Genomic DNA, 18050 nt, shown 5'->3' with positions numbered 1-18050 from the left:
CTTGGTCCAGCCAACTGCTCTTTGGTCTTTTCCTTCTTTGTTGGCTTCAGTTTCTGCCATTTCATTGTCTAGCACACAAAGGAGTAGAGACTTCATTCCTATTAATAGAGAAAGTTATTAATATTCACATCTTTCCCCTTTTTTATATATTTTTTGTCCTCCCTCCAGGTGTACATCTAAGTAATATGTTTGGATGTTCTTACTTGGAAACCTTTAAACTTGTTAACTTCACCATTTCTTTCCTGTTTTATGAAAGTGCTTCTCTGATCTTCCACAATCTTTCTCCATAAGATAGATTTAGCAAACAATTTTTAATATTCTAAACCAAACTTTCCATTAGCTGTTACATTGTATTCTTGGCAGAAATCAAGGGCTTGCTGGCCAAGGCAAAATTTGGTTAAATTTTACTCTTTTTTTATTGTTGCCTTTTTCATATGCTATAATCATTCCCCTTAACTTTCATGCCTATCCTTTCATTGAACCCTCCTGGGTAACAAAACATAAGTTAAACATCCTTTGGAAATGAGATAATTTATCATTTTAAAATTCTCTTATCAATTTCCAATTTGAAGTTGTTAATAACTTGTATAGTTTGTCTTAATTACATGCCATGTCTTCTCATTTTTATATTCCTTTAATATTAATTTAACATTGCTTATTCAAATTGATGTTCTGACTATATATACATAAGTATATAAAATGAAAAACATATGACATGCCTTCCATATTGATAATTGCCATTTAAAAAAAATTCTTATTCATTAAATGTAATTTTTTTTATGGTGTTATTGTTTAGTGTCCACCTTAAATTTTTATTCTCCCCATTATGGATGGTTTAGATTTTTCCCTTTAACATGCCCTCCCACCATTCAAGAGTGAACCTTTCCTTGTAACAAAGAAGAAAACCTTTAAGTAAAACCAACTGGATGACTATATCTGCTAGCATAAACAACATTTTAAACCCATAGAACCCCACTTTCCTCATGAAAGTGGGGAGAGGTACATTTTCTCATCACTTTCCTGGATCCAAAATTTGTTATTATAATTAGAAAATATTCTGCCTCACTTTATTGTTCTTTTCAGTTAGGTTATTGCAATTAGGAATTTTTCTTGAATGTATTTGTAGGGGCAAATATATATGTGATAAATGCAACAACCAGTCTTAGTTCCAGAGGGCAGATGAATATCTGAATAAAATTCCAAAATAAGGATATCTTAATCATTCAGCTAACATTAAGTTTCTACCTTGTGTCAGGTATTGTGCTTAGCCATTGAAATACAAAGATAGTTAAAACAATTTTTACCTTCAAGGATCTTACATGCAATCCAGAGAAACTTCATATTCATATTTAAGTAGATGCAAAATAAATACAATTTAATTGGGGGTGAGAAGGCAGATGCTTGGAGAATCAGAAAAGACCTCTTATGGGCCTTGTAGGTGTTTTGCAGTATGTAGGTGGTATTGCATTTAAATTGAAAGGAGGGATTCTAAGAGGGAGAGATGAGAAAGGCATGAATTTCAGGTATAAAGGACAATCTTCCCAAATGCTCAGAGAGGAGATGGAATGCATTGTTTGAGAAATAGTGAGTAAGCTAGTATGGTAGTAAGGGAAAGTCATAGTAAATCTGAACTGGTAAGTTGGAGTCCAGTTGTAAAGGGCTTTAAATGACAAAGGAGTTTGTTTGTATTTGATTCCAAATGTAATAGAAAGTTGTTGGAGTTGATTGAGGGAGGGTTGATGGATATCAGTTTGGCAGTTTTGTAGAGGATTGAATGGAGAAAAAAGAGACTTGGGGCATAGAAATAAATTAGGCTATTTCAATAGTCTAGACAAGAGGTGGTAATTTTTAGATGTGGTCATTAAGGGAAATTGTTTTGCTTGACTTGGTCATTAAGGGAAATTGTTTTGTTTGACTTTACGCATTTGTTACAAGAATTTTGTTTGTTCTTTTATTCCCTTTACCTCTCCATCCCTCCTCCCAAGGTGAGGAATGAGAGAAGGGTAGAAAAAATGCTTAATTGAAAAAAAATTTGTTAATTAAAAAAATTTTTTTAAGCCACTTCATTCCTTACTCAAGTAAAATGGGAGCAAGTAGGTTGGTAAATGTTACTTATTTTCAAAATGGATTGCAGTGATTACAAAAAAAATTCAAGCCCTTGTATTAAGATGGTGACTCTAAGTGATCCAGGAAAAGGGGAGAAATGTAAAAGGTGTAGGGGGTAGAATTGATAGGATTTGGTGACCAATCAGAAGTGAGAGAAAATGAAAAATATAGGGTGACTCTAGAATTATTAATCTGGGGGACCAGAAGGATAGTGTAAGCCTACTGACAAAAGTAAAAATAGATGGTCAAAAGATGGGGTAGGTTTCAGAGGGAAAGATAATGAATTCTGTTTTGGATATGTTGAATGCCTGAGGGCATCTCATAGGTAATATGGAATAGACAGTTGATGAAGGAAAGACTAGAGCTCAAGAGGGAGAGAGGACTAAAAGGCCAGATCTAGGAGTCCTCTACATAGAAATGATAATTGAACCCATGGGAGCTAATAAGATCACTAAGAAAGAGAATATAGAGAAGAGGGTCCAAGACAGCACCCTGGGGTACACTCATAGTTTCTAGCAAAGAAAGAAAAAAATATAATTAGGAGGATAACTAAGAGAGAGAGTTGTGTCAAGGAAACTCAGAAAGGAATACTTTTCAAGAGAAGAAGGTGGCTCTTGGAACTGGCAATTAAAAAATCAATGATAACTTTGAAGACAGAAGTTTCGTTTGAGCAATGAGGTTGCAAGCCAGTTTTCCTGGGGTTGAGACATGAGAGAGGAGAAGTAGAGGCAAGAGTGTATATGGAGGGTTTTTTTTAGGAATTTGTATGTGAAAGAAAGGACAAGTTATAGAATGATAACTAAGTGGCATAGTAAAGTCAAATGATGGTTTTTTAGAATTAAGTGGATCTTTCTTTGTTTTGAGTCAGTAAAAAGAGAGAGGCAGAGAAAGATGATTTGGGGGGAAGTTTTCTGGAAAAGCCAGGGGGATAGGATCAGGATAGAAGCGCAGAGGGAAGGGCTCTCTTGGAGATGAGAGTGCCATCTCTGCATCATGGATTGAAATGGAGGAAAAGATGATAAAACATAATGGCAAAGGGTTCAAAGTTGTAGAGGAGGGAAGAAGAGGTAGCTCACACAGTACATGGCCTCTATTGGCTTTATTTGGAGGCTTCATTTTCTTTTGAGGGGAAATAAGTGTGTGAGGAGTGATAAGTAAGGCTTAATGAGAGATAGAATTTTGGAGTTTGAAAGGATTCCAGAGGTCATCTAATTCAATCCATTTTTAGATTATTTCTGTTGTTGTTCCCCCCCTTAGGGTTTCCTTGGAAAAGATACTAGAATGGTTTGCAATTTCTTTCTTCAGGCCATTTTATAGGCAAACAGGGTTAAGTGACTTGCTCAGGATCACACATCTAAACTCAGATTTAAACTTGGGGAGATGAGTCTTCTGACTCCTGGACTAGTACTCTATCCACTTCACCCTCTAGCTGCTGTGACAAGGTCTCAAACCTGTTGATGACTTAGGGGGATTACTACTCCAAGTATGTGAAGACTTTCCCCTGGCAGAATGGATGGTTGAAAGCAATTTGTTTCAATGGCCTTCAAGGCAACTGAAGCAGAAGCTGTGGAGTACTTAGAGCTTGATCAAACTTGGAAGATGCTAAGCCCGGGCCATTTCCAGTCATTTTGACTTTTGTCTTGCCACTGGATTTTCATTACCCTCAAAGAGAGTGAGGGTGATGACTTAAGTAACTACCTCACTTAAAACCAATTCACAAGGGAGGTGGAGTCAAGATGGTGGCATTGAGGCAGCGAAAATTCAGACCTCTGAAAACCCTTCCTTACCAATTAAAAACTAAATCATAGGGGACCGAAAAATCAAACCACAACAGGACAGAGATAAGGAACCCTCCTGCTGGAATCAACTTAAAAGGTACACCCCCCAAAAGCCTGAATTCGAGAACACTCAAGTTTAAGGGGAAGGAAGAAGGAAGGTCCCAGGACCCCTCCCCCACCTAGAGTGCTGAGCCTCCAAGGGTGGCTGGAACCTCTGGGAAGGCAAGGGTTCTAGTATGGAGGGAGTACCTTGCAGGTAAAGCTGTGCCAGGCTCAGACCTTTGAACATAGGCGGTAGAGAAGCAGTTGGAGAAGAAGTGCAGAGCAGCCTACACACTCCATATTTCCCCCCCACCCTTCCCCAGGTTTTGGCCTCAGGGTACATCCAACTCTGCAAGTTCCACTCAACTGGGCTTAATCTCATCAAGCCTTCAGAGGGCAGGGAAGCTCAAGCTCCAATACCGCTCCCCTATAGACTGCTCTGAGAGATTTGCTGACTAAGATCCAAGGATGAAGGCTGACAGAAAAGCCCAAAACCACAGATCCAGCAAATAATGAGAGGAGCAAGAGTGCAGGCAAACAACAGAAAAAGAAAAAAGAAATTACAATTGACAGTTTCTATCCAGGCAATGAACAAAGAGCAAATGTAACAGAGGAGGATGAAGGAACACCAAGCAAAAACACAGAAACTCCAGCAAATTGGACACAGTCTTTGGAAGAACTCAAAATACAATTCAAAATACAATTAAGAGAGGCTGAAGACAACTGGGAAAAGAACTTAAAAAGCAAGATAAGTCATCTGGAAACAGAAAATAGTGTTTTTAAAGCCAAAATTAATCAGCTTGAAAATGAGGCAAAGGAGATGAAAGATGAGACAAAGAAGATAAAAGATGACCTCCAAAAAAAATCAGACCAGAAAGAGAAGGATGACCAAAAAGCCAGGGATGAAATCCAGTCTTTAAGAACCAGAATACAACTAGAATTAAGTGACCTCACAAGGCAGCAGGACACTATAAAACAAAATCAAAAGAATGAAAAAATTGAGGAAAATATGAAACATCTCATTCACAAAACAGAATCTTTCCAGGAGAGACAACTTAAGAATCATTGGTCTACCAGAAGACCATGACAAAAGAAAAAGCCTGGACATCATCCTACAGGAAATTATCCATGACAACTGTCCTGACATTCTAGAACAAGAGGGAAAGGTGGAGATTGAAAGAATCCACAGATCACCTCTTGTACTTAATCCTCAACTGACAACACCCAGGAATGTTACATCCAAATTCAAGAACTATCAGACCAAGGAAAAATTATTACCATCTGCTAAGAAGAAGTCATTCCGATACCATGGAACTACAGTGAGGATAACACGGGATCTGGCTGCATCTACACTGAAGGACTGAAAGACATGGAATGTGATATTCTGGAAAGCAAGGGAACTAGGTCTACAACCAAGAATCAACTACCCAGCAAAACTGATTATATATTCTTTCTTTTTTTTTTTTATGGTGCCAATTTTAAATATTTATTCTCCAGGACAAGAATTGCATTTCCACTTGTTTTTATACAGTACTGATAAAGTGCAATGTTGTTCACTTCTCCCTCTGCACACATTCAAGTATTCAGAATGCCCAGATTTACACAGTAGCCTAATGTTAACTTTAAACTGCTACTGCCTTGGCTACAAATTTGAGTCCTTCAATTTTTGGAAAGCTGTGTGGAATGCTTTTTCTTCTGGCACATTTAGTCGACCTCTTCAATGGTAGGTCCAGAAGAGGCACCTCCAGATGGGGCTGCTCCACCTCCTGGGAACCCACCAGGCATGCCTCCTGGCATGCCTCCTGCACTCTGGTACAGCTTGGTGATGATGGGGTTGCAGACTTTTTCCAATTCTTTCTGCTGATGCTCAAATTCTTCCTTTTCAGCAGTCTGGTTCTTATCCAGCCAGTTGATTATTTCATTGCATTTGTCAAGGATCTTCTGTTTGTCTTCATCACCAATCTTGCCTTGCAGTTTCTCATCCTCAACAGTTGCCTTCATGTTGAAAGCATAAGACTCAAGAGAATTCTTGGAAGACACCTTATCTCTCTGCTTCTCATCTTCAGCCTTGTACTTTTCAGCCTCCTGGACCATGCGCTCAATGTCTTCTTTGCTCAGACGACCTTTGTCATTGGTGATGGTGATCTTGTTCTCCTTCCCTGTGCTCTTATCCACAGCAGACACATTGAGGATGCCATTAGCATCAATGTCAAATGTAACTTCAATCTGAGGGACACCCCTTGGGGCAGGAGGGATTCCTGTGAGCTCAAACTTGCCAAGTAAGTTGTTATCCTTTGTCATTGCTCTCTCACCTTCATAAACCTGAATAAGCACACCAGGCTGATTGTCAGAGTAGGTAGTAAAGGTCTGAGTCTGTTTTGTGGGAATGGTGGTATTGCGTTTGATCAGAACTGTCATGACTCCTCCAGCAGTTTCAATTCCAAGGGAAAGAGGAGTGACATCTAGCAGCAGCAAGTCCTGCACATTCTCAGATTTATCTCCAGACAAGATGGCAGCCTGGACAGCTGCACCATAGGCAACAGCCTCATCAGGATTGATACTCTTGTTGAGCTCCTTGCCATTGAAGAAGTCCTGCAGAAGCTTCTGGATTTTGGGGATTCGAGTAGAACCACCCACCAAGACAATGTCATGAATCTGTGATTTGTCTAGCTTGGCATCTCTGAGGGCCTTTTCCACGGGATCCAGTGTGCCACGGAAGAGGTCAGCATTCAGCTCTTCAAAACGGGCCCGGGTAATAGAGGTATAGAAGTCGATACCTTCATAGAGGGAATCGATCTCAATACTAGCCTGTGTACTGGAAGAGAGGGTTCTCTTTGCACGTTCACAAGCAGTGCGCAGACGGCGGACAGCCCTCTTGTTCTCACTGATGTCCTTCTTGTGCTTTCGCTTGAACTCAGCAATGAAATGGTTGACTATGCGGTTGTCAAAGTCCTCGCCACCCAAGTGGGTGTCCCCAGCTGTGGACTTGACTTCAAAGATACCATCTTCAATGGTAAGGATGGAGACATCAAAGGTACCACCTCCAAGGTCAAAGATCAACACATTTCTCTCGGCACCAACTTTTTTGTCCAAGCCATAAGCAATAGCAGCAGCAGTTGGCTCATTGATGATTCGGAGCACATTGAGACCAGCAATGGTTCCGGCGTCTTTGGTAGCCTGTCGTTGGGAATCGTTGAAGTAGGCTGGTACTGTGACAACAGCATTTGTGACAGTCTTCCCAAGATAAGCTTCAGCAATTTCTTTCATCTTGGTCAAGACCATAGATGATACTTCTTCTGGATAGAAACTTTTGGTCTCCCCTTTGTACTCCACTTGGACCTTAGGCCTGCCTGCGTCATTCACCACCGTAAAAGGCCAATGCTTCATGTCCGACTGTACAACTGCATCATCAAATCTGCGACCAATCAGACGTTTGGCATCAAAGACTGTGTTGGTGGGGTTCATTGCAACTTGATTCTTTGCAGCATCACCGATTAAACGTTCTGTATCGGTGAAGGCGACGTAGCTGGGGGTGGTCCTGTTTCCTTGGTCATTAGCAATGATCTCCACTTTCCCATGTTGGAAGACTCCTACACAGGAGTAAGTGGTGCCAAGATCAATGCCAACTGCGGGTCCCTTCGACATGTTTGCTGGGGCGTCAGAGGTTGTAGATGACCGCTGTGGAGAGAGAAGGGCTGCTGCTGCGCTGAGTCCTGATTATATATTCTTAAAGGGGAAAGTATGGCCATTTAATTAAATAGAAGAATTCCAAGCATTTGTAATGAAAATGAAAGACTAATAGCCTGTCAAATGATCATCCAGCCTTTGCTGAAAGATTTTGGTACCTATTAACTTCCAAGTTCCAGCAGAATCTTCTTGTTTCCCGAATGAATTCAATTCCTGGCTCTGTCTTTCCTCCCCAATTCCTTCATACTAGGATACTTTAACACATATATTAATACCTCCTCAAACAGCCTAACCTTCCTGTTGCTCAACTTAACCTTTTCTACTCTTATACTTCCACTTCTTTCTGCTTTTCCACAGAAACACACAGAATTGACCATACTCTTGACCTTATCACATATAAGTGTCCCACTTAGAGTATTTATAAACTATGAAATTCCTTTGTATGACCATAATCTTTTGTTATTCTACCTTTTTCTTTGTCTCCCAACTCTTGGTTTTCATCCTCACTGTGACTTCCTTTCCCTCAATTCTTCTACTTCCCTGTACTGTCTACAAGTTTCCTCTCGTCTCAATCAGGACCCATCTTTTTAAATTAAGACCATTTTCTTAAAACTGCTTTTTCTTCTCATCTCCTGTCACTCATCTGCCTTCTGCTGATCTCCCTTCCTTCACCTCTGTCTCACATGAAGAGGGAACCCTTTTCCTTACCAAAACACAGCTGGGTTTCTCCCAATTTCAGACCCTTACTTGATCTGTTCATGTCAGCTAACTACATTATCCTGTATATACTCTTCTCTTTGGGTGGCTAAACTCGTTAACAAATTCATCTACAATTGATTTTTCCACTTCCTTTCTTCTTAGTCTTTTCTAAATGCTCTGAAGTCCAACTTATGACCTCATTTAACTGAAGCTGCTTCTTCCAAAGTTGTCAGTGATTTTTTTTTAAACCCATTACCTTTCTGGCTAGACTCCATACTAAGTATTGGTTCCAAGGCAGAAGAGCTAGGCAACTGAGGTTAATTGATTTGTCTGGGGGCATACAGCTTGGAAGTATCTAAAACCAAATTTGAACTAAGGACTTCCAGTCTCTAGGCCTAGCACTGTATCCACCGAGCCACCCTAGCTGCCCTACCAGTGATTTCTTAATTGCTGAATTAAATGGATTTTTTAAAGTCCTCATCCATCCTGACATCTCTATAACTTTTAACACTGTCAATCACACTTTTTTCCCTAAATACTCTTTCTCTCCCTATGTCTTCATGACTATTCTCTCTGTTCTCCTCCTACCTGTCTGACTTCTTCTTAGTCTCCTTTTCAGTATCTTCATACAAATCATGCCTTCTAACTATGCTATTCCCCAAGGCTCTTTCTGGGCTGTCTTCTCCCTCTATACTATTTCACTTGGTGATTGAATCAGTTTCTATGTATTAAATTATCATCCCTCTGCAAATGACTTAGACTTATTTATCTACTCCAATCTCTTTCCTAATTTCTATTTTCACATCTCCAACTACCTATTTATTGGACATCTCAAACTGAGTGTTTTATAGATATTTTAAATTCAATATGTCCCAAACTGAACTTATTATTTTCCCCCTAAAACTTTCCTCTTATCCTGCCTTCCCTATTACTGTTGAGGGTATCACCATTCTCCTAGTCACCCAGGCTCACAGCCTACATGTCATCCTCTGCTTCTTATTCTCACACTTCATATTCAATCTATTGCTAAGTGCTTTTGCAACATACCTTGTATACTTCCTCCTCACGCCCACACTTCCCTCCTCTGCCACCCTGGTGCAGCTCTTCTATTACCTCATGCTTGAACTATTGTTAGAACTTTCTGGTTAGTCTCCCTCTCTCGTCTCTTCCCACTCTGTTCCATCTTCCACTCTGCTGTCAAATTGGTCACAACCTTCCTAAAATATAGGCGTGATCACATAATTCCCCCTAGTCAATAAACTCCAATAGTCAATAAACTATTGCTTCTAGGATCAAATATGAAATTATCTCTTTGACTTTTGAAGCCTTTTACAACCTAGACTCTTTCTACCTTTCTAGTCTTTTCCATGTATTCTCAAATCCAGTATTTGGCCTTTTTGCTATTCTTCAAATAATTTAGTCCAGATTTTAATGTCTTTTCACTTGGTGACTCTCATACTTGAAATTCTGTCTCTTCTGCCTTCTTTTATATAATTAAAATCATACTTATAAGAAGCCTTTCCTGGGCCACCTTCATATTAGTGCTTTCTTGGAGTATCCCCAATTTACCCATATATATATTGCATATTTTCTCTCAGCATTAGATCAAGCTTCTTGGAGACAGGGACTGTTTTTGCTTTTCTTTGTATCTCCAGCACTCAGCACACAGTGCCTGTCAGAAGTAGGTGATTCTTGACTTAAAGACCTCCAGCCTACCAGTCAACCAAGGTGTGAAAAAGAAAAGAATCATAATAGAATTGAGTACAGTAGAGAATCACTTAGGTTGGGGGTGGGGAGAGAGGAAGGATTGAATTGCTACAGTGATAGCCCATTTGAGATTAGATAATATACATTTGTAGTGGACCTGGTCAGCTCAATTATGTGACTTCAAAATTCTTCAGCAGCATAATGTAAGAAGAGAAGAGGTAGATTATGGGGTTTAGCAGGGCCTAGACCACCTTCCTTTTCAGTGGTGATGTTGGTAGGAAGTAGACTTAAAATCATTCCATCAACAAGTTTTTATTAATGTTTCTCTGTTCTAGGAACTGTATCAGGCCATGGGGACAATATACAAGCGACAAAAATTATACTAGTATACCATGAGATTACTGTATTGGTTGGTTTTGCTTGGCTATTATTGATTTTGAAGGACAAATTTTGTGGGGGCCAGTGAGGGGCTATATCACAAAATGGTGATGGTATTAAAAACAAAGAAGGGGCAGCTAGATAGAGTGCTGAGCATAGAGTCTGGAGGATCATAAGTTCAAGTCTAACCACAGATACTTCCTAGCTATGTGAGTCTGGGCAAATCAACCCCAAATTGCCTAGCCTTTGCTGCTCTCCTTTCTTAGAATTGATACTAAGACAGAAGGTAAGGATTCTTTTAAAAACACACACACACACACACACACACACACACACAGTATTTCGATTAGCCATTTGAGACTTTTGGATCCTATAATTCTCTTTATTTCTAATTCAGATCTATATGCCATATTTTCTAACATTTTTCTGCATCTTTCCACATTTGTATTGAAATATATACCCTTTTGATTTTATGTAATGTAATCATTACTATTTGTAGAGGGGAGAGCTCTCTTAGAGCTTAGTAGATCACTACTCTAAAACTGTATGTCTTTGACATTTGGATCATTTGTCATGGACAATTTCAGTTCATTGAACATCAGCAGTATAGATAGCACTGTAGGAGGTGCATTTGAAAGGATAAGTACTATCCTCATACTCATACATATCCTCATACATAGCTTAAAATTCAGTAGAAGAGATAGGACTGGTAAACCAGTAATCAGTAAAAAATATCAAAACCTCATAATTATTTTCTAATTTCAGAGAAAGGCAGTCTGAATAACTAATTGTGGATAATAGGATTTTTAAAAAAGAAGTAGTTTTTCAGATATTCAGCGTAACTCAAGAAAACTAGCAAAATGTTTCCAGGTGTAAGATGACAAACCCGCCTTATAGATAAACCTGTATCCAATTGTATAAAACATAAGTGTCCTAAAGTTCTTAAAACAACTTCTCCTAAGTTAAACATGCTCCCCTACAACATTACACTATATCGTTGAATTTTACAGGTGGCTTACTTATACTATTTCCTTAGTGAATTCTTCATAAATAGTTTCAGTGGCAAATTTGAGTGTAACCCAGAACTAATTTTTAAGAATTCTAAATTTATATAGTGTAATGAAATGTTACTGTAATTAAAGGAATGTTTTGAGAATGAAACAGGATTAAAATTAGACTAAGAGAATGGGGGTAAACTGGAAAACATGTGTCTTCAGCAGCTTTAAGGAAGGAAAGAATGTTGGGTTAACAAGAGATAAAAGTTTATTTCACATAGTTGAGCTGTCTTAAAAGCTTGAAGGGGGAACAACTGGGTACTTCAGTGGATTGAGAGCCAGGCCTAGAGATGGGAGGTCCTAAATTCAAATTTGGCCTCAGACACTTCCCAGCTGTGTGACCCTGGACAAGTCACTTAACCCCTATTGCCTAGCCCTTCCCGCTCTTCTGCCTTGGAAGGAATACACAGTATTGATTCTAAGACTGAAGGAAGGTAATGGTTTAAAAGAATTAAAAAAAAAAAGCTTGAAGGCAAGGCAGAGAGAGTTAATTCAGGAAGTTACATAAAGGCAAATTTGCAGGGATCAAGGAGAGTGCTAGAATATAATGAATTAAGAGTAGATAGAGACATAGAACATCTTGGTGAAAATTTAAAGGCAAAGCTTGAATTTGATTAGAAAGATGATGGGAAACCATTGGAGACCTGTATTAATAAAGTAAATATTCACAAAAGCAGCCAATATTTTTTTTTTAATTGTGGGGGCAGAACATGTTGAGTTTAGAATAAAAATGGAGAATAAAAAGCCAGAGGGAAGAAAGTTCATAGTAGCCCAGGAGTAAGGTCACCAAGGTTTTCTAGAGACCAAGAAAAATCAGAATACTATTGTTTTCATTTTGGCAGAGTAATTTGTTCAAAGAGAGATGCCATTACTAAGGAAAAGAAGAAGAAAAGCAACCAATACATAAGCTAACATTGTGGGATTACTCTGTGCCTTCATGTGCTCTTCTATTTTTATTTTAAAACCTTTACCTTCCATCTCTGAATCAATACTGTGTTTTGGTTCCAAGGCAGAAGGAGTAGTAAATGTTGGACATAGGGGATTAAGTGATTTACCCAGAGACACCTAGGAAGGAAGTATCTGAGGCCAAATTTGAACTTAGGACCTCCTGTCCCTAGGCCTGGCTCTCAATTCACTGAGTGCTGCCTTTTTGTGCTTTTTAATTTTAATCCAATCTAATTTTACTTATTGAAAAAATTCATCGATTCTGGGATCACATTAAATTTTAGCCTAAATTACAATGGGGATCCTGATTTATTTTGCTTTCAAGGGCATGTCCTTAACTTCATAGATTAGGATACATGAATGTTCTTGCAGCCCATATTTTATGCCAGTGTTGTTGTTTGGCAATACTGAAATCACATCAGAATCCTATACAATTGTATATTTTCAAGGCTCTTTAAATTTTCTAAAATGGATAAAGCCAAATAATAAAAATAAAATAAAATAAAAGCCAAATAATGTTGAGTTCACTGTTTGGAGCAAAAGATAGACTCTCCCTCTGAAAATCCATATAAATGGCTATTGATTGCATTAAAAGATGATGCTATCAACCCCATTTTGTCATTCATATGCCTTTAGCTGTTTTCCCTGTGGTGATGGATTTGTGCCAGGATATTCATAGACACATCTATCCCTTTTCCTTCCTATCAACATATGTCTAATTATGAAATAACTAAGTGGGGGCACAGATCATATCAATTATATGTTCTAATTTTGGGCTTCTGAGTGTGGTGACCATATCATTTAGACCTGTGTAACTCTGTAAGCTTTAGTAGTATTTTTCCCCCCTTTTTAATCACTAGTTATTATGAAAAACCACTTAAGTTTGCAAGGTAACACATTCTTGCAGGCTTTATGACATTTTATTATATTCTGATGTTTGGGTGGATTTGTAAACCTATAAATGTCCTCCTATAAATCCTCTAAAAGAGATCTACTCTTTACTTTGAAACCCTTTCTCTAGGTCTCATGACATTATTATCAGGATCTTTATGAAACCTAAAGACTCTCCTTTGGATATCTATTACCCTCTGATTGGTCCTCTTCAAGTCATGTAGCACTCTGATAATATTTTTTGCACAGCTTTTTCTTCCCAGTTCTTTATTGGGGAAAGGTAAACTATTTATTGCACTTTTGATGACCTACAACTTGAATTCTTTGGAGACTTTATAGCATCACTAGAAAAATATTGGCATCTTAAAAATAGAGACTTTGTTTGGGCTCATTGTTTGTTCCCTATAAAAAACATTTGGTTTGGTAGAGCAGAATGTACTATTAAAGACTCTCTTCTATCAAGGTATCTCCCACACATAATATTAAAATCATACATGAAAATTCTTTTAAAGATAACAGAGACAACTGTTCAGTGATCTTATAAATGTAAAGTGAGTGATAAAATAGGGAAATTCGTGTTCACCAAAGAAATTTGCTATTGTCATGGAGGATGCCCTATTATCTAATCCTATTAGATGCAGAATTCCTTGAGGATGGTAAAGTCCTCTATATGTTTGTATTTATTGGTGATATTTTGCTGACTACATCAAATCTAGAGTATTATAGAGCCACACACACATGTACATATATAGCTATGAGTATATGCATATTTTAAATTAACACAATTTGTATCAACATATATTAACTATGCTGAATCTATTGGATATAAATTAGATATATCACTTTGGGCTGAATGCCAGTAATCAGTTTTTGTTAGCAGTGTGTAATAAGTACACCTACCTTGGTAGCTAGAAATTAGGTTGTGAAATCTTTTAGAAAACTGTTGAATATTCCTGAGTAGTGAAAAATCTTTTGAGGAAAACATAGAATAATTAGAATAGAATTAAAACCATGTCATCAAAAAGTAGTTAATTTATGGGGCAGCTGGGTAGCTCAGTGGATTGAGAGCTAGGCCTAGAGACAGGAGGTCCTAGGTTCAAATCTGGTCTCAGACACTTTCCAGCTGTGTGACCCTGGGCAAGTCACTTGACAGTATTGACTCCAAGACAGAAGGTAAGGGTTTAAAAAAAAAAAAGGTAATTTATTAGGAGTTTTGAAAGAAAATTATTTTTTATTCTAATACTAAGAGACAACAATATGTTTACATAGAAATCCATAGATTTTCCTGATAAAATCTTTTTAAAATATTTTTGCTGTTTTAATTTCAAAAAGCTTCAAGATACATTTTGTATCAGAAACAGACATTTTAAAAGATACACCTACTTAGCAATAAATCTTCCTTTGTAATTTAACTCATAGTATGAGTTACTGATTTTGTTATATATGTTTGTTTAAACCTACTTCCCATTAAAACACATTAAAAAATAGATTTATATAGTCAATAACAATCTATAAATTACTTCCTATTAAAACACTTAAAAAATAGACTTTTTTTATTGTTGTGAAATTTTTTTTAATATATTTTATTTGATCGTTTCCAAGCATTATTCATTGAAGACATAGATCATTTTCTTTTCCTCCCCCCCACCCCCCATAGCCGACGCGTAAGTCCACTGGGCATTAGATGTTTTCTTGATTTGAACCCATTGCTTTGTTGATAATATTTGCATTAGAGTGTTCATTCAGAGTCTCTCCTCTGTCATGTCCCCTCAACCGCTGTATTCAGGCAGTTGCTTTTCCTCGGTGTTTCCACTCCCATAGTTTATCTTTTGCTTATGAATAGTGTTTTTTTCTCCTAGATCCCTGCAAATTGTTCAGGGACATTACACCGCCACTAATGGAGAAGTCCATTACGTTCGATTATACCACAGTGTATTAGTCTCTGTGTACAATGTTCTCCTGGTTCTGCTCCTCTCGCTCTGCATCACTTCCTGGAGGTTGTTCCAGTCTCCATGGAACTCCTCCACTTTATTATTCCTTTTACCACAATAGTATTCCATCACCAACATATACCACAATTTGCTCAGCCATTCCCAATTGATGGGCATCCCCTCGTTTTCCAGTTTTGGGCCACCACAAAGAGCGCAGCTATGAATAAAAAAATAGACTTTTATTGATATCTTGTGTCTTTTTTTTAAGCCCACACTTTTTATTTTAGTAACAACTCTTAAGACAAGCAGGCCCAGGGCTAAGCAAACAGAGTTAAATGACTTGTCCAGGATTACACAAGGGAAGAAATATCTAAGGTCACATTTGAACCCAGGTCCCACTCTGGCTCCAGACCTAGTGCTCTATCCACTGTGCTACCTACCTGCTCCCCCCTCACCCTAGTATCTTGGTTTTTTTATGTCATAATTTCCTAATTCATCTCATCCCTTCTTCTCATAGAAAGCCATTCTTATAAAATTAAAAAGAGGAGAGAAGTTATTTAACAAATCTAACCAGCACAAGAAGTGTTCCACACCTCTAGTCCCTAACTTCTGCAAAGTTGGGAGGGCAGTGCCTTCTCATATTTCTTCTTGATGACCAGACATGGTCATTATAATTTCATAGCACACAGTTTTTCAATGTTTTGTTATTTCCTTTTATATTGTTGTAGTCATTGTGTACATTGTTTTCCTGTTTTTTCTTTTCCTCATTTTACAGTAGTTCATATAAGCCTTTCCATTCTTTTCATTCATTTTTTCCATTATTTTGCACACAAAAAAAAGTGTTATTGGGAATAGTGGTGTATAATGGGTCTTTCTTTTTGTTATTAACCTTCCTTGAGGCACATACCTCACAAATGGCAGCTAATTACATATTTAAAGAAAAAACCTTTTTATAATACTTGGGAGACCTTCATTGTGAAAGTTTTAAGGATGAATATCTTTGTAAGATGCAAGTTTATCTTCATAAACTTTTTGAATTTACTCAAAGAAAACAGGAATTTTCACAAAAACATGGGTTAAACTTGAAAATAATTAAATAAGTTAGAAAATCAAAGCATTTTGCTAACAGTATTTCTTTTTTAGGTTAAAAGATTAAGGTATATATTTTATAGATGTAGATTTAATAAGGAAATTATTTTATTCATTATGTTTTGGGGGGTGGATTTCTATAAAAAAACTGTAAGATAATCAAGAAATACCAGAGCCTGTCACTCTCTTCTATACTAATATTTCAGAAGAACCAGGAAAGAAATGGTGACCTCTGCTATATGTTAGTGAACTTGATTCTTTGTGCCCATTGAGTTTTAGAAGGTGATAATCAGATTTAACTAAATTAAGTACTCAACTGTCTACCATCCATATTCTCTTACTAGAAGAGAAGGAATAATAGAAAATATTGTTTGGAGGAATAAGAAGATTAAAACAACAGTGGTACATTCATATAGCAACTTAAGGTTTGTTAAGTGCTTTATATAGGGAATCTCATTTTATCCTCATAACAACCCAGGGAGTAGGTAAAGAAATAGGCAAGAGAGGTTACATGGTTTGTATAGAGCTAGTATCTGAGATGGAATTCCTAGTTATGTGACCCTGGGCAAGTCACTTAACCCCCATTATCTGCCCTGTACCTCATCTGCCTGGAACCATTGCACAGTATTGATTCTAAGATGGAAGGTAAGGATTAAAAAAAAAAAGATGGTAAATAACTATCTGGAAAAAAGCTGAATAAATGTAATCACTTAACTTTATGTCCTACAATTGCTATGTTCTGGTTGGACTTATGGGGGGGGGGGAATTAATGACTTTAACCTCAAGTATTCTTCCATCTTCCAGCACACTTAAAATTCAGATACCTTCCTTTCCTGAGAGACCAGTGAAAATTTAAAGAACGTTTTATGTTCAAATTTTATTTCTGACTTCTAAAGAAGATGAAGCCAACTTGGTGTTTTGGTATAATATCTGCATATATGTGAGAGATGTGAATTTTTATTTTATTTTATTATGGAGGGGGGCTTTAAAATTTTATATAAATGTTAAGGTTTTTTTCCTTATAGTTTTTTTTTTAAAGCCTTATTTTTCTGTCTTAGAATCAATGCTTATATGGGTTCCAAGGTAGAAGTGGTAAGGGCTAGGCAATGGGGGTTAAAAGTGATTTATCCAGGATCACATAGTGTCTGAGGCCATATTTTAACTCAGGACATCCCATTTCTAGACCTGACTCAATCAACTGAGCCACCTACCTGCCCCCTTGCAGTTGTCATTTTAAAAAGTATGTGGTCTCCTTTTTTTTTTACAGGAAATATCTCAAGATCTATAGGAAATGACTCCTTAGTTTATGTTATACACTAGATATTGACATGGAATTTTTTGAAAAATCATTTGCAATAGCCATAAATTATGAACTATGGAAGTCTCATGTGCTACTCTTATTTGCCTGGTTATTTTTTTTTTTATTGTGGTTACAACTTTTGACTAGGGAAGTGATGGACTCGGGCAATTGATCTGTCAGAAGAAAAAAAAATTTCCTCCCTATGTGTTTATCCTACCAAATATTTTGATCTCTACTCTCTCCTTTTCCTCTTTTTTTCTAAAGATCAAGAGCTTTTTTTTGTTCCCTGGTTTTCTCATTCAATCTACTTTGACAAAATATGATTGTAGTACTTAATATAATTTAAAATAAGAGATATTTATTAAGTAAATTAAAAATAAACTAATTTAAAATTGAGAATAACATGGAAAAGGAAGAACATGTCTTGTTGTAATGAAATAGC

At 37.3% G+C, this 18050-nt stretch overlaps 2 protein-coding genes across 11 annotated transcripts in view; one reads left to right on the top strand and one right to left on the bottom strand.

Moving 5' to 3' along the window:
• Window positions 1–18050, top strand: part of USP49 (ubiquitin specific peptidase 49) — a 166384-nt gene that overhangs the window by 17391 nt on the left and 130943 nt on the right. The gene's annotated exons all lie outside the window — the stretch shown is intronic.
• On the bottom strand, window positions 5374–8095 carry LOC100027477 (heat shock cognate 71 kDa protein-like). The gene has a single exon (XM_056818228.1). It carries the CDS (start codon window positions 7569–7571, stop codon window positions 5631–5633), a length of 1941 nt encoding a protein of 646 aa, XP_056674206.1. The 5' UTR covers window positions 7572–8095; the 3' UTR covers window positions 5374–5630.

This window comes from Monodelphis domestica, chromosome 2, assembly GCF_027887165.1.
Source record: "Monodelphis domestica isolate mMonDom1 chromosome 2, mMonDom1.pri, whole genome shotgun sequence".
NCBI lineage: Eukaryota > Metazoa > Chordata > Mammalia > Didelphimorphia > Didelphidae > Monodelphis > Monodelphis domestica.
This window is presented reverse-complemented; position numbering and strand designations above follow the sequence as displayed.

Coding starts and splice junctions, on each gene's coding strand:
- LOC100027477 (XM_056818228.1), bottom strand. CDS start 7,571: ATGTCGAAGGGACCCGCAGTTGGCATTGATCTTGGCACCACTTACTCC.